The sequence below is a fragment of the Chanodichthys erythropterus genome, chromosome 15, assembly GCF_024489055.1.
Source record: "Chanodichthys erythropterus isolate Z2021 chromosome 15, ASM2448905v1, whole genome shotgun sequence".
Classification (NCBI taxonomy): domain Eukaryota; kingdom Metazoa; phylum Chordata; class Actinopteri; order Cypriniformes; family Xenocyprididae; genus Chanodichthys; species Chanodichthys erythropterus.
Genome location: NC_090235.1, coordinates 25,424,611 through 25,439,287, shown reverse-complemented (window position 1 = coordinate 25,439,287; position 14,677 = coordinate 25,424,611). Strand labels below are relative to the sequence as shown.

The following is a 14,677-nucleotide window of genomic DNA, read 5'->3' as shown; positions in this document are numbered from 1 at the left end:
AACCACCATGACATACTGTAGGTCAGTGCTATTCCACATATGACCCATGAAAAGCACATTACCTCTAGTAGCATTTAGCGGTTTACCAGCACCTTTTTTTTTTCTTTTTTTTTGCAGCTGTGGCAATTTGCTTACTTCCCTCATCCAGGCAGCCAATCAAAGCACTGTTGTGCCTCCAATCAGGGCAGGCAAGATATATCACTCCCATCCGATTTTAATTACAACTTTGCACAGCTATCCATCATAAATTCTCAGGTATGCCTCTCTGTTTTACATACCAGCACATTATTAATAGTCCTATTTTTTTCCTACCTGTAATTATGCAAAGGCTGTTATTTAGTTACATCAGAAGACTTTATTGATTTAGGAAGATAAATCACATATAAGTTTATGAGCAGCGTTGCTGTAAACAAAAGCTAGAAGAGGATTATCTTTATTCATGATCCTGACATTTTGTATGACTAATATACACAGGAAATGTCATATTAAAACATTCTGCATGCGATGCTAAAGCAAACATCGGCAACAGCCACAGGACTGTCTTAGTAAAGCTTTACACTGTGTCCTAACCAGATGCGATGCAGTAAAATTTTTGCGACAAGCAATTTGTCTGTCCACACCAGACGTGACATGACTACAGGATCAATCAAAAATCACAGCCAATCAGAAGAGCATGTGGGAGGGCTCTCTCTGCGAGTGCACTGCATTCTCAATGATCCATACATTTTAAACCACTTTACCATCATTAAAACCCATACTGAGAGACTGATACAATCTTTGTCATGGAATATACTTGAGTTCACAGTTTTAATATCAATTTATTTTCAAGATCTGAGGCAAATTATCCATTGTTGCTTTCAGTATGGCTATAAAGGTCACACAAAATGATATTCAAAAGGGGCTTTCGCACCGGAGGAACCTTCTCATAGTTTCTAGAACTATTGGCTGAAGTACCCGGATTTTTCCGTGTTCGCACCGTAGGAACTAGGAACGATTTTAGTTCTATGAACTCTTTTTGGGGGAACTAAATTAGCTCCTACTTCAGAGTAGTCTAAACCAGCTCTATAGGAACTATCAGTGACGTAAGTGTACATTGATTGGTCAAACGCATGTCAAACACCGGCACCCGGCATTTTTATAAAGCCGTGTAAACATTTTTACTTCACAAAAAACAAAAACGGCGAAAACGGCATTTACTTGTTGTCTGCAGGCTTGTGTTCTTTTCTCTGCCTCGATACTAAAAGTTGGCTAGAGGAGGAGGATTTAGTCTCTTAGCCCCACTTTTTGCTCTTTTAGTCGCATAGATTATGCATTTACATTCCATCTCCGTTATCATGAAACCCATGACACACAACAAACATCTCCGATCACGGCATTCTCCATCCACTGGTTTTTAGCATTTGCAAATGCCGTGCTTAAAGATGCCGCTGTCGGCCACTTCACAGTTCCTATTCCCAGTGTGAATGCAACCAGAGACATGGCCCGGGGGAGAAATTAGTTGGGGAACTATAGTGGCTAGTTCCTATAACTAGAGTTCCTAGAACTATTCGGTGCGAAAGCCCCTAAAGTATATAACCAGTACCTGAGATAATCATCGTCATAGTTAGCATGTTGTGGTACCAGCAGCAATGTTGCAGAAATCGAAACCATTTCTAAAATAGAATCCTCTGATAAAGGGGTCGAGGCTGGTTAGGACAAAAAAGGATTAACATGGCAAAGATACCTTTCATCGCATGTCACAGTGTCACGTCACATTTGGTTAGGACATGCGTTAGGATCAAACCCAAAAGCTTCGTATTGGCACAGTTCTCCAAAGACAAAGCTACTTAATTAGCCCAGCAAGTCACATCAACACACAAGTCTATGACACAACTGCAATTGTTATTTATCAATTACAACTTATCAATCAAATAGTGTTTAGATAATAAATTTCAAATCTGAACTTTTGCAGTACAGGCTGGGAAGCATATCTTGCACTTGCCTCTGTCATCCCTCTTCGCATTCATTTTGCTTGTTATGGACCGTAGACCCAATGGGGTAATCAGGCATGAAAAGGAAAAGGGGCATTTATCCATTCCACAATCGACATGCTAATTATGCCGTTTCCTCCCCCATAATGATTTTTATAACAGTTAATAATGATTCATATCAAAGAAATGGGCATTACTTCAAAGAAAATAAATAGATATCATTAACGGAAAAATCATTTGCTGGAAACACTGACCACAAAGATCATGAATTCAGATGCATTACAGTCTGAAGTAATTTTTTCATAAATGCTGGAGGTAAGCCTATGAATAACAAGTGGAGTAGACAAGGATAAAACACCTGTGCATGCATATGCATGCCAAGAGAGAGACCTGCAGTCTTGCATGCAATAGGATGCTATGGGTAGGCTCTGCACCCACTCTGCAAAAAAGCAGGATGGTCCATCGAATCTCTTCCACTCTCTTTGATAAATCTCTGACCAAATCCAGAGAACCTGGTGTGTTAGTTGTAGTTGCAGGTTGCTGGATTTTTGCTGGGGTGTTGAGACGAATGGCCTGACACCTACTGATGTAACAGGATATTGAGTATCTGCACTTGACCATACAACTTGAACAGTCAGTGTTTTATGGTGTATAAGTAGTGGAGCAAGGGATCACAGAACTCACGGTTCGGATCATGTTACCGTTTTTTGAGTCAAGGATTTAATTTTTCGGATCAGCAAAAAAAAAACAAAAAAACTTTTATTTAACTTTTGTATGTAACTTTTTATTTATTACTTAAAAATGTAATTTCAGTACTTCTGTACCACAGCAAAAACTACTAGCCTAACTAATAAAGTTCAAATATTAAAGGCAAGTGAAGAGCCAGTAAAAAATAAGAACAAATACATGTACACAAATTACAAGCATATATAAATACAATATAACAAAGTTACAAATAAAGTAAGGCCTAACAGTAGTATTCAGGTACAGAAATGTAATCATTAAATGTAAAATAACACTGTAGTGTTCACTGTATAAATTACAAATAGATTAATCCTTGTTAAAGCTATGTTTTGTTGCTTGATTAACATTAATGACAGACAGCAGCAGGTATTTATAGGCTGCTGTCACTTTCAGACTGAATGCACTGATCGAATATAATGATACACATCCAATTTCTTTCTCGACGGTTTACATTCACTTAAGACATAACGGATTGTGTTTACGAAAATGATTGCAGAGGTGAGTATTTTAGCATAATTTTGTGTCCATGTGTCCGTTCAAGAACAAGGAGATGCAAAAGAGGAATCAATTTTGCGTTCACACGCTTCTCTCTGTGCAACCCGATCACATGAGAATGCATATGCGAGTGTAATCTCATAGTTTTGTCGTGCATATGATACGCAGTTTTTCGCATATATTCAATACGCACTTTATGGCATGCATATAATACGCTAGTCTTGGGTCTTGGGTAGGATTAGTAGTGTTTGTGCCTATTGTACGCCATAAAGTGCGTTTCATATGCACGCGAAAAACTATTGGTTTTTCAATGTACTATTGGTACGCATTCCCATGAGAATAGGTTCCTCTGTGTGCGCGTTTCAGGTGTGTGCGGCCGTGTGCACAGATAACAGCGAGCAAGTAACGAATTGAGCTCTTTTTCGCCTCTTCTTGTGCTGGAATGGTTTAAAATCACTTGAATGTGTAAATTGGCAAGAAAACACATGCAAATGATAAATTTCACTCTATGATGCTTAAAATGAGCAATTAATCCGCGAATCACATACGTGCCAAACTGCAGATCAACTGCGATCCATTGCACCCGTAATCATAAGTGTGTAGCCTCCAATAGTTGTTGAAGTATTGAGGATGACCACACAGAGAAAGACACATGAACATGCATATACATGGCCAAGTGCATGCAGGCACATTCTTAACACGCAAGTTCTGTCTGACAAGGGAACTTTTCATAACACAGGATTTTGAAAAAGCACCCCAACAATGGAGTAATATAGCAGGTGGCACTCAACTCTCTCAGGATCCAGCCACACATCCATTCCATTGGCAGGAATAACTCTTTCTCCAAGGGCTAGCATGAAGCATGCTGAAAGCATCCAATGCATTAAGGTCACTTAAGGTCTCATGAGACTCAGCTCATAGCGTAGAGTAGCACTGGTTTTGTGTGTGAGAATGAAAAGGACAAAACAAAGAGAGAAGGAAAGGAAAGGAAGTAAGAAAGAAAAGTAGGAAAGGAAAGGAAGTAAAAAAGAAAAGTACGTTCCTTCCTTCCCGTACGAACGGGAAGGAAGGAATGAAGAAGGACAGGATGGAAGGGAAGAGAAGACAAGGAAGAAAAAAGGGAAGAAAGAAAGAAGAAGAGAAGGAAATGAAGGAACAAAGGAAGAGTGACAAATGGAAAGAAGAAATGAAAATAAAAATAAAAAATCTTGCTCTGCAAGGGGAAGTAGGGAATTGTGGACCGGAGGCTTGGGTGCGGATGCTGAGCACGACTAAACAACACCTCCAGACATCATTCACTTTATGAGATATTGCAGATTTATGCTTTGAAAAAAAAAATGCTGCCTGCGATATTATCGTAATCAATCAACATAAAGAGCTAGCTGACAGCCCATCACAGAATTCAGAAGTGCTGGGAGATTTTTAGTCTTTTTGATCATCCAGAAAAGGTCAATCCTGTGAACATTGTACAAACAAAGAATTCACAAAGGACAAGGCTGTATACAAAAGGGATTAACCTCAATACAAGCTTTCATTGTTACAAGAGTAACAAAAAAATGCCAAACAGACAGTGCTGGTATCTCACTACACGTGGGATACATGCACAAATAATTCAAACTTAATGATCAGCCGCACAGCAACGAGAGCGACTAGAGGTCAATGTGCTACGGTGAAAGGAGTGATGGAGAAACGACACATTAAAGCGCTCATTCATAATAAGTACCCAAGGAGGGGCTGGGCTACGGAGGAGCGCGCAGGTTGGAGCGTTTGCTCTGGATCGCTTCCTCTTTAATCGCGAGCTGAAATCTGCCTCTAACCTGATTACTACAAGCAGCTTCACACAAAGCCTGCTCCATCTGTGCGCCTGTTTTATCTCTTGTTTCCCACCAGCATCCAGGCAAAATTGCAAATGACCCTTCATCCTTTTCATTCAGTCTACACCCGTTTTTCCTCCATGCACCCGACGCGTTCTCTTCAGCAGTACTCACATGCCATTGTCACCTCCATGTTTGGGAGCGCGGATCCACGCTGGTCCAACCCAGTGTAGCAGAGATGAACCCTGACCAGGTGCAGGGACGATCGGATCGCCAGAAGGAAAATAAAGAGTGGTGGCAGATGGTTCCTGGGGTTGTTTCTGTGTGTGTATGTTGCTGATGAAAACAGACCAAGCTTTAGCCAAAGGTTGCTTTCGTCTGGCCGTTCATGCAATCAGCACTCTGAAGTCTGAAAGCATCTCCAAGCAGCTCAGTTTATGTCCATTTCAGCGCTTAAGCCTGATTGGCCAGACGCCATGACTGCTTCAGCCAATTGCATTCCGGCAACATTGATCACGTGGTTTGTATACAAGGGAGGGCGTCTGAAGAGGGCGAGATCGGAAGGGGGAGGGGTGGGGGTTGTGCTAGCTTAAACAGAGTCACTACATCACTACTACTGTGCTTGGATGCACCGAAGTGGCCATTTTAAAGTCAGGTGTCATAGCTGCTTTCGTCAGAGATGATTAGATGGAGAAGACAGCTGTTTATGAACCAAAACACACACACACACAATAGCTGTTCTATGTTATAGTGAAGCAGGAGAGGGAGTAATTAGAATGTGGTTGCCATGGAAACAGGCAAACTATTGCCCGTCAGATTTTTTTTTTTTTGCCCCAAGAGCATCGCTGAGAGCAGACCTACCTCCTGCTTCTCCACACCTCACACACACACTCACACACGCACATACACACACACACACACACACTCACACACGCACATACACACACACACACACACACACACACACAGATGGACAGACAATATTTACAGGATGTGACAGGCCTATCATGAAGAGAGAGAGGCAGTGGGGGAGGAGAAAAATAGCATGTGCGTATAAAAATTAGATGGTTGTGTGAGAAGAGGCAGAGAATGGTGAGGTGCAGTCATCCGAAAATGGTGGAGGTCCATCAATGCTGTATAGTGACAGCGAAGCCTCATAATCATTTTACTGCGTGTCTGACTGGATCCACCAAGACAAAAGAACAAAATGGAGGACATAATAAAAGACTTGTGGCTCACATGCCACCAAAAAGCCACAAAACCATCCAGATTCAAGGGTGTCAGAACCTACAAACATTACTCCTCAATATATATATTTACAGTGGCATGAAAAAGTATGTGAACCCCTTGCAGAATCTGAAAATGAGAATTATTTTAATAAAATAAGAAAAAATAAAAAATGCATGTTATTTTTTGTTTAGTACTGTCCTGAGTAAGATATTTTACATAAAATATGTTTGCATTTAGTTCACAAGACAAAACAATAGCTGAATTTATTAAAATAACCCCATTCATAAGTATGTGAACCATTGATTCTCAATACTGTGTGTGGTTACCTGATGATCCATGACTGTTTTTATGTTTTGTGATGGTTGTTCATGAGTCTCTTGTTTGTCCTGAGCAGTTAAACTGAGCTCTGTTCTTCAGAAAATTCCTCCAGCTCCTGCAGATTCATCAGTTTTCAAGCATTTTTGCATATTTGAACCCTTTCCAGCAGTGGCTGTAGGATTTTGAGATCTGTGTTTTCATACTGAGGACAACTGAGGGACTCAAACATAACTATTAAAAAAGGTTCAAATATTCACTGATGCTCCAGAAGGAAACACGATGCATTAAGAGTCGGGGTGTTAAAACTTTTGAACAGGATGAAGATGTCTCAATTTTTCTTATTTTGTTTAAATATCATTGTTTTTCCATTTAGTACTGTCCTTCGGAAACCAACAGAAGATACTTGCATGTTTCCCGGCAGAAAAATTAAGTACAATTTACCTTGATATTTGAATTAAAAAGTTTTCACCCCTCTGCTCTTAATGCATCGTGTTTCCTTCTGGAGCATCAGTGAACGTTTGAACCTTTTTTAATAGTTGAGTTTGAGTCCCTCAGTTGTCCTCAGTGTGAAAAGATGAATCTTAAAATCATACAGTCACTGCTGGAAAGGGTTCAAATATGTAAAAATGCTTGAAAACTGATGAATCTGCAGGAGCTGGAGGATTTTTCTGAAGAACAGAGCTCAGTTTAACTGCTCAGGACAAACAAGAGACTCATGAACAACCATCACAAAACATAAAAACAGTCGTGGATCATCAGGTAACCACACACAGTATTGAGAATCAATGGTTCACATACTTATGAATGGGGTTATTTTAATATATTCAGCTATTGTTTTGTCTTGTGAACTAAATGCAAACATCTTTTATGTAAAATATCTTACTCAGGACAGTGCTAAACAAAAAATAACATGCATTTTTTATTATCCCTCTTATTTTATTAAAATAATTCTCATTTTCACAGATTCTGCAAGGGGTTCACATACTTTTTCATGCCACTGTATATTATAGTTTATATAATAGTTTGGGGTCTGTAAGATTTTTAATGTGTTTCAAAGATGTCTCTTATGCTCACCAAGGCTGCATTTATAGGATTAAAAATACAAAAAAATTCTATTTAAATATATTTTAAAGTGCAGCTTATTCCTGTGATGTAAAGCTGAATTTTCAGCATCATTACTCCAGTCCTCAGAGTCACATGATCCTTCAGAAATCATTCTAATATGCTGATTTGCTGCTAAATAAAAATGTATTATTATTATTAATGCTGAAAACAGTTTTGTACTTTTTTTTTTTTCAGGATTCTTTTTTTTTTGCATGTGAAATAATGTACAAGGATTATGTACATTTACAAAATGTGATTATACATTATTCCTCACTTAGAATGTATTTTTGTTAAAATAATAATATAAAATAATAATAACAACAACAATTTAATAAAAAAAATAAAAGAAAGTTAAAATATCAATGCAAAGGTAAAACTGGCTTCAAGCCATGCTTTAAGATCTCAACGAAAGTGCAATGAGCTCAAGGGAGGCAAAAAAATAAATAAAACTTTGCCTATCTTTGAACCTTACAAAAATATGTACTTACCTCCTCTGAGAAAACATGTAGCATATATTAAACTGGGGCAATGAGGTGTTATAAAGTTTATACTACTTTATTAGAAGTGAGTATTCTATAAGGCTTAAAGAGTTTTTATTTATTTTTTTACTGGAGGGACAAAAGACCAACATGTAATTAACAACAGTCTCTTAAACATTTAAGACACTATAATACTTTAATTTCAAAACAATGCCAAAGTTACGTCTACTTGAGAAGGCGACATCTGAACAATGAAGCTCAGAGTTATTCCTCTAAGTCTGTATTAAGTTCCCACAAAGGTGGGTGGAGAGGTGGGTCTAATCTTCTTCAGTTCGATCAGGATTGTGTCCACACATGACAAGGAAACACAACCCAGGGATGTCAAGACTTAGGTGTTAGACTATTTTTTTTTTCTCTGAAAAGAAAAAGGATTGACTATACAACTCCCACTGCCATGACTTCATATTTAGTGGGAGAAATCACATACAGTCATTCTGCTGATGACGTGATTGTCTTATTATCCTATGTGATGGTTATATATTTGGAGGGAATACAGGCAAGCATCACAAACCACTAATGCAAAAGTCATTCTATGAAAAATAACAGCTTGAGAGGACTAAAGTTTTGATTAGTGCATTTCACGACCTCAACCTTCTCGCTGCCATCAAAAGAACCTGACTAAAATAAATCTACCAACAGCAACTTTTCATCCCTCCTGTAAAGTTCAAGACAGAGACTATTTCCATGTCTGTCAGAAAGAAAGAATTGGAAGTTCTGATCACCAGATTAAACAGCAGTTTTATCTCTATATTCAGCAAGTCTATTTATAATGAGGCAGGAATACAGACGAGGGGCAAAAGCGAGCAAGTTTTCTCAGATGTGCTGCTCATGTAAGAAAACAAAGGATGATGAATTTAATCACAGTGTCCAGGGAGACATGCTCCAGGGAGATATTTTAAAAATGATTTTTCATGTCCATGAATCTTAATTAAGCTCAAATATACAGCTATACACAAGATGGTCTTTTATTCTATGCTACAACTCGGGGACAAGTTTTCTGTGTGATTATCATAATTACACAAACAACAGCCTAGCAAATCTCAACCGCCTCTTTTACCAGAAAAAAAAAAAAGATTGTCTCCGGCTAAAGCTTGGAACAACCATCATCCCCCTGCAAAAGTCCTGCGTTTCCAAGTAGTGTGAAGTAGTGATAGACTAATTATCTGATAAAGAGCTTGATTGGCCGATATGGTAATATATTACTAATACAATTTAAGGGCTGTGTTCAGTAGCATACTAGATTTAGCTATGGTTTTTTACTAATTTTACTGATATTGTTATCCACTACTGAAATTTTGGTATCATGACAACATTATAGCATTGGCCAATCACAAACCCATATTGGTTGACCACTAATGTGAGAAGAAGATGAGAGAACACCACAAAACTCAAGTAAGAGAAAAAGAATGAGCAAAAGAACTTGAGGAAGTGGGAGACTGATGTAGAATTAGACACAGGTGCAGGGTCTCCATCAAAAGGGCTGCTCTCACCTTATTGAAGTCTTCAGAAGTGGCTCTCATCTCTTTCCAGGTTTTGTTGAGGAGTTGGATACAGTTGCAGAAGAACTCCTCAAAGGAACGGTCATGGGTGAAAAACATGGGGTGGAAGTCATGGCAGTTCTCGCTAGCTGTGAACAAACACATGGGACAAATTGAGCGTTTTGTTCATTCGTTAAATATCGCAACCCAATCCACCTGAGGAAAGTTGATTTATCAGGTAAAGCATCAATATCCATATCGAATGACAAAGCAATGCCCTATATTTAGGTTGATCTGCACTGGAGTCTCAAGAGAACTTCTGACTTTCCAACTGGGACTTTGAGCACGAACTTTTAAGGAGGCTCACGTGTCCGTTTTCTTAGCCAGCCTCAGCTTCTCACGTGGACTGCTCATGCATTGATACATCAGATATTGCTGGGAACGAATGGTGCTACCTCACGACGCATCTCTCTGAAAGAGCCTCTTGGCAGAGCAGACGATTATTCTCAAGCATGAGAAGCATGCGCTTGGCTCTCAGGACACCTACACATTTGAAGTGAATGTGAACAGTCGGTTAAAAATGGCAATTTTATAGCTGTGTTTTCTTTCAATGCATTCCCTTGCCAGCCAGTCACTGGTCTTGATTTAGAAATTCAAAAAAAACCTTTGAGATTCTCAAGAACCTCTTTCAATCCTCACCAAAAAGGACTGACATCATGTTGTACTACTTTGTGTTACATTAAACTTGTGAACTCCACAGACTTCAGAGTTAGGGTATTGATTTTGTGGTCTTGGTTTTGGGATCTCAAGTTTACACAAATGTGGTCCTTCTCTGGATTTCATTACTTAGTTTCTCGGTCTGGTCTGAGTTTTGAAACTGTTGTTGAGCATCTGTCGGCCAAGTTTTTGCAATGTGTTCTGCACCGATGGCACTAGTTGGTGAGTGAGATTGAGACTCTTTTTTTGTATATTCACATTCCTAGCTTTTCTGATTTGACAACAGTTGGCTTTTGTCACCACCTTTACAGTTTCAGGTCTGAATCTTCCCAATAGAACAGCTGAATCACAAGTTCCTCTCAAAAATGCCTAAAGACTCTTCTGTGAACACTGACTTACAACTGTTAAGGCACTTTCTCTGAAAACTTTCTTATAAAGAACCCCTCTTCATTCTTTTTCTATTGTCTCATGGTATACCATCCTTTTGTTCTTTTCTGAGTATTTCTGAAACTTCTTATCTTTGCATTTTGTATCCCTTATGTCTTCGTCACTTTGAATAAAAGCATCTGCTAAATGAATGCAAGTAGATCTGGGTCTCATTTTACAGTCAATAAATTCAGCATTTCTCTTTTTCAGTTCATAAGATGCTTTTTGGACTGGCAGGTCTAAAGGGGTCTAATCTTGGTCAGAGTCTCTGGGGTCTGATATTGGCCTGGGTCTTAAAGGTTCTTGGAGTTCTTGACTTTAGCCTCTTACTAGGCTTACAAGCACACAACACATTACATAACAGCAATGTACAGACAGCATATAGATTGATGTGATGTTGGCTGATTACCATCATAAGAACGATAAGAGAGAGACTTGCTCTTCATCTCACCACTTCATAAATGATCCTCAAAGATTCCCCCCCCGGGATATTACTAAAGCAGGATTACGGAATGAGAGCTCTGTGATGATCTATCGTGTGAGATTAGTGCTTTATAAAAAAAGCCTGAATCAAATCAGAATGGCTGCGTGGGAAATTAAAGTCTGGGTGAGCGCTATAAAAACTGAAGGTGTTCATAAACAGCAGCAGTCAAGGTGAAAATGAAAGTGAGGCTTTCACCCTGAGGCAGCACGCACCTGTGTGTGTCAGCTACGCCACTTTAATACAAACACTACTCGAGTGGAATGATGCTTTGAATGAGAGCCACTGTTTGAGATTCTCATTTAGGGGAATTGAAGCTTCAGAGAACTGCCAAAGCCCCTGCAGAGGGCCTGTAATTGCATTGGCTTGGTCAAAATTGAAACTTCACAGCATAATGAATGATGCCTGAAGGCGTAATGGGGCTTTCATTGAGAGTGACGTCATCTGATCGGTCAATCTGAGGCTCAATCCACCCAACCGTCCAAGCCACAGAGCCTGGTCCTTTGGGATGGCTCCAACTGATTCATTGTAATAGTTTCCTTCTCCTTCAAAAGTCAGAGGAGTTCAAGGGTGTGCTGAAGGGGAGAGCAGCACTATCAACACCCACCTGCTGAGGAATAAAATGTCAGAGTCACTTTGGCTCTCGCCTAAGCCCTGAGCTCACAGGTTTGGACAGTATTAACAGTCTGATGCAACTCTAAAAGTCTAGGTGGCAGTCACGCTAAATGGAGGAATCTCATTAAACCAGGATGTTCTCTCATATTGTAACTAAAGGATCCTGAAAAGATCTTTCTGACCTTTTATCTTCAAAGTGGTGTGATTAACACAATATTTTCCTATTTATATAGAAGTCAAGGGAATTTCTGCAAATATATGCATACACACACATTGTATACAACACTTTGAATTTTAACAACATTTAATTTAATTCAATGCAGTTTCAAAGTGATTAGTCATACTGCAACTGATTGGCTCAAAAAGTTGCCATGATGAAAAAATGGCAGAATTCAATCACATACTTCCAGGGATCCTGCACCTGCCAAACAAAGGGAATGTTTGTGCAGCTATTATAGACCTCATTGTATCAATTATGTCCACACTCAAAAGCACGATTACATCATCATTACATCATATTAGTCAGTTTCTCATGACTGACACATAACTGAGGAGGCATTATGTGCATGGTGTGAGTATTAACATGGGCTTTATGCCCTCCAGCTAACAACCACAGCACAGTGCAAAGCTTCAGTGTAAATAGCTTACAATTCAACATGTCAACTGGTTATTTGGGTAAGCAGAAGCACTGTCAGAAAAGCATTAAAACCTGTTGCATGACCTTAATCCGTCAGCACAGTCACATCCGACCTCTTGTACTCCCTTCCATGAGCCTGCCATGAATCAGCATCATACCAGCATTCAATGTAGTTATGATTCCTCTCATGGCTTTTCTCATGGAATCCTTCAATAGGCCTGCCAATTGATTTTACAATTGGCTTTACAAAAGTGGTTTTAGGATCAATATATTGTTACTTTTATTTCCCATCATTGAAAATAATCACATCAATCCATACAGTACATGCAGGATTTTCAAGACTCATCACATGGAAACTAACTACAGCAAACTCTTTGACTTCAACTTGTGTATTGTTATAGAAAAATGATATAATGGTGTGGCAATCTGTTGATCCCTCAAGTCAAATGACGAGCCACAATATGCAGAAGTAAATCATCTACGGCAGGCCAACAAAAAGGACAAGCCATGTGGTCTGAAGTCTGTATAAAAGACACTGCCGTAGAGGACACATGCGGCTAGAGTTGTCAAAAGTATTGACTCCGGTACCAAGTCAGTACTGAAGTTTAAAAAAATTGACGATAACAGCATTTTTGAGCACTGTTGAGCAGACTCTTAAACACCTCTGTTTGGCCATTGTGTTCACGTACTCAACAGATATGTCTGTGATTGGCTACAATGATCAACGCTTAAAAAACATGTTGTAAATAGACATCTTTGACGCTCTTCATCGAGCACTTACACAGTTACACGCGGGTACATTTAAAAGCAGGCGTATATCAGCGGATCAGTCTATCAGCAGATATATTAGACACATCTGTTGAGAGCATGAATACAATGGCCAATCAGAGGTGTTTAAGAACAGCGCTCAAAATCCTAAGGGGGAAATTCCGGTATCGTCACATTTTTTACATTTCAGTACAGACTTGGTACTTTTGACAACCCTATATGTGACCACTTCATACAAGTTGCATGAGGTAGACTGAACTCTGAGCAGTTTGATGATTGAACAATGGTTCATCTTTGAGAATCTGGAGCTTCCACAACTTGAGCTAGGAAGCCTTATCCTCTGGAGTACAGGCTCTGCAGAGACTTGTCTGGGTGGTCTTTAATGCAGACATATGATCTTCCCACATACTAGGAATCTGCCCAGGAATTTTGCCCATATGTCCATATCCTTGTGCATTTACAAGAAGGTCATAGGATTGTAGGACTGGCAGATAGATGCCTTGGCCACCCTTGCACCTCTCAAAATCTGACATGATCATCTCACATCTTGATGTTCTGCCACAGATAATTATGGAAGACAAGAAGCATCTTAGGGGAAGAAAACAACGAACAAACTAAAAAAGCAAGTACAAGGCTTAAAGCCCCAAGGATGATATTCAAACCTCACACAGTGAGACGTCAAGATGAGATGACAGCTGTGAGAGGTCATCTTCGAGGCAAGAGCTCTGATGAACTGACGAATCTACAGTGATGCCACCCTGGCTTTCAAATGCAGAGGGAATACTCTTCAAGACACGGAGAATGAAATAATCATTGCCATTAGACAAAGTACACCCTGTGACATCTCCAGAGGGAAATTAAGTCCAAAAAAATCTGGAAAGCCATACTACATTGGTTCTGCCAAAAAAGAAACTATCATATAACTTCTCAAGACTTGAAATTTACTTCTGACCCTGTAAAGTCTGACATATGGATTATTAGTCAGAAAAATAATTTATTGAAACTTTAGACAAAATATACATTTTTGTAAAGTTTTTGTTTAGTTTCATCTCTGATACATCAGGCTTTTTGTTGGTGAATCTCTATAAGTAAATGTTGGGGAATTGAGGCAGGAGAATAAGCAGGAGAATTCAAGGAGAAGTATTACTTGGGGCAGGTTTGCCAACATGATGTAAACAACTGATGATACATGGCAGATGAGACCGCTGCCAATCTGTTCACTTGTCTCATACTCAAACGTCTATCCACAAACATTCATAAACGCACTTCAATCCACAAATTATAATATGCATGTCAACAAATTATAATACACACATCAATCCACTATCATAAATGCTTGTC

At 39.2% G+C, this 14,677-nt stretch overlaps 1 protein-coding gene across 4 annotated transcripts in view; it reads right to left on the bottom strand.

Moving 5' to 3' along the window:
• The window catches only part of elmo1 (engulfment and cell motility 1 (ced-12 homolog, C. elegans)), a 100,914-nt gene that overhangs the window by 16,559 nt on the left and 69,678 nt on the right, over window positions 1-14,677 (bottom strand). For all 4 annotated transcript variants that reach the window (XM_067410885.1, XM_067410884.1, XM_067410887.1 and 1 more), the window contains one exon: window positions 9,705-9,841. In XM_067410885.1, the coding sequence (XP_067266986.1) occupies window positions 9,705-9,841 (137 nt within the window). The remainder of the gene's footprint in view (window positions 1-9,704; window positions 9,842-14,677) is intronic.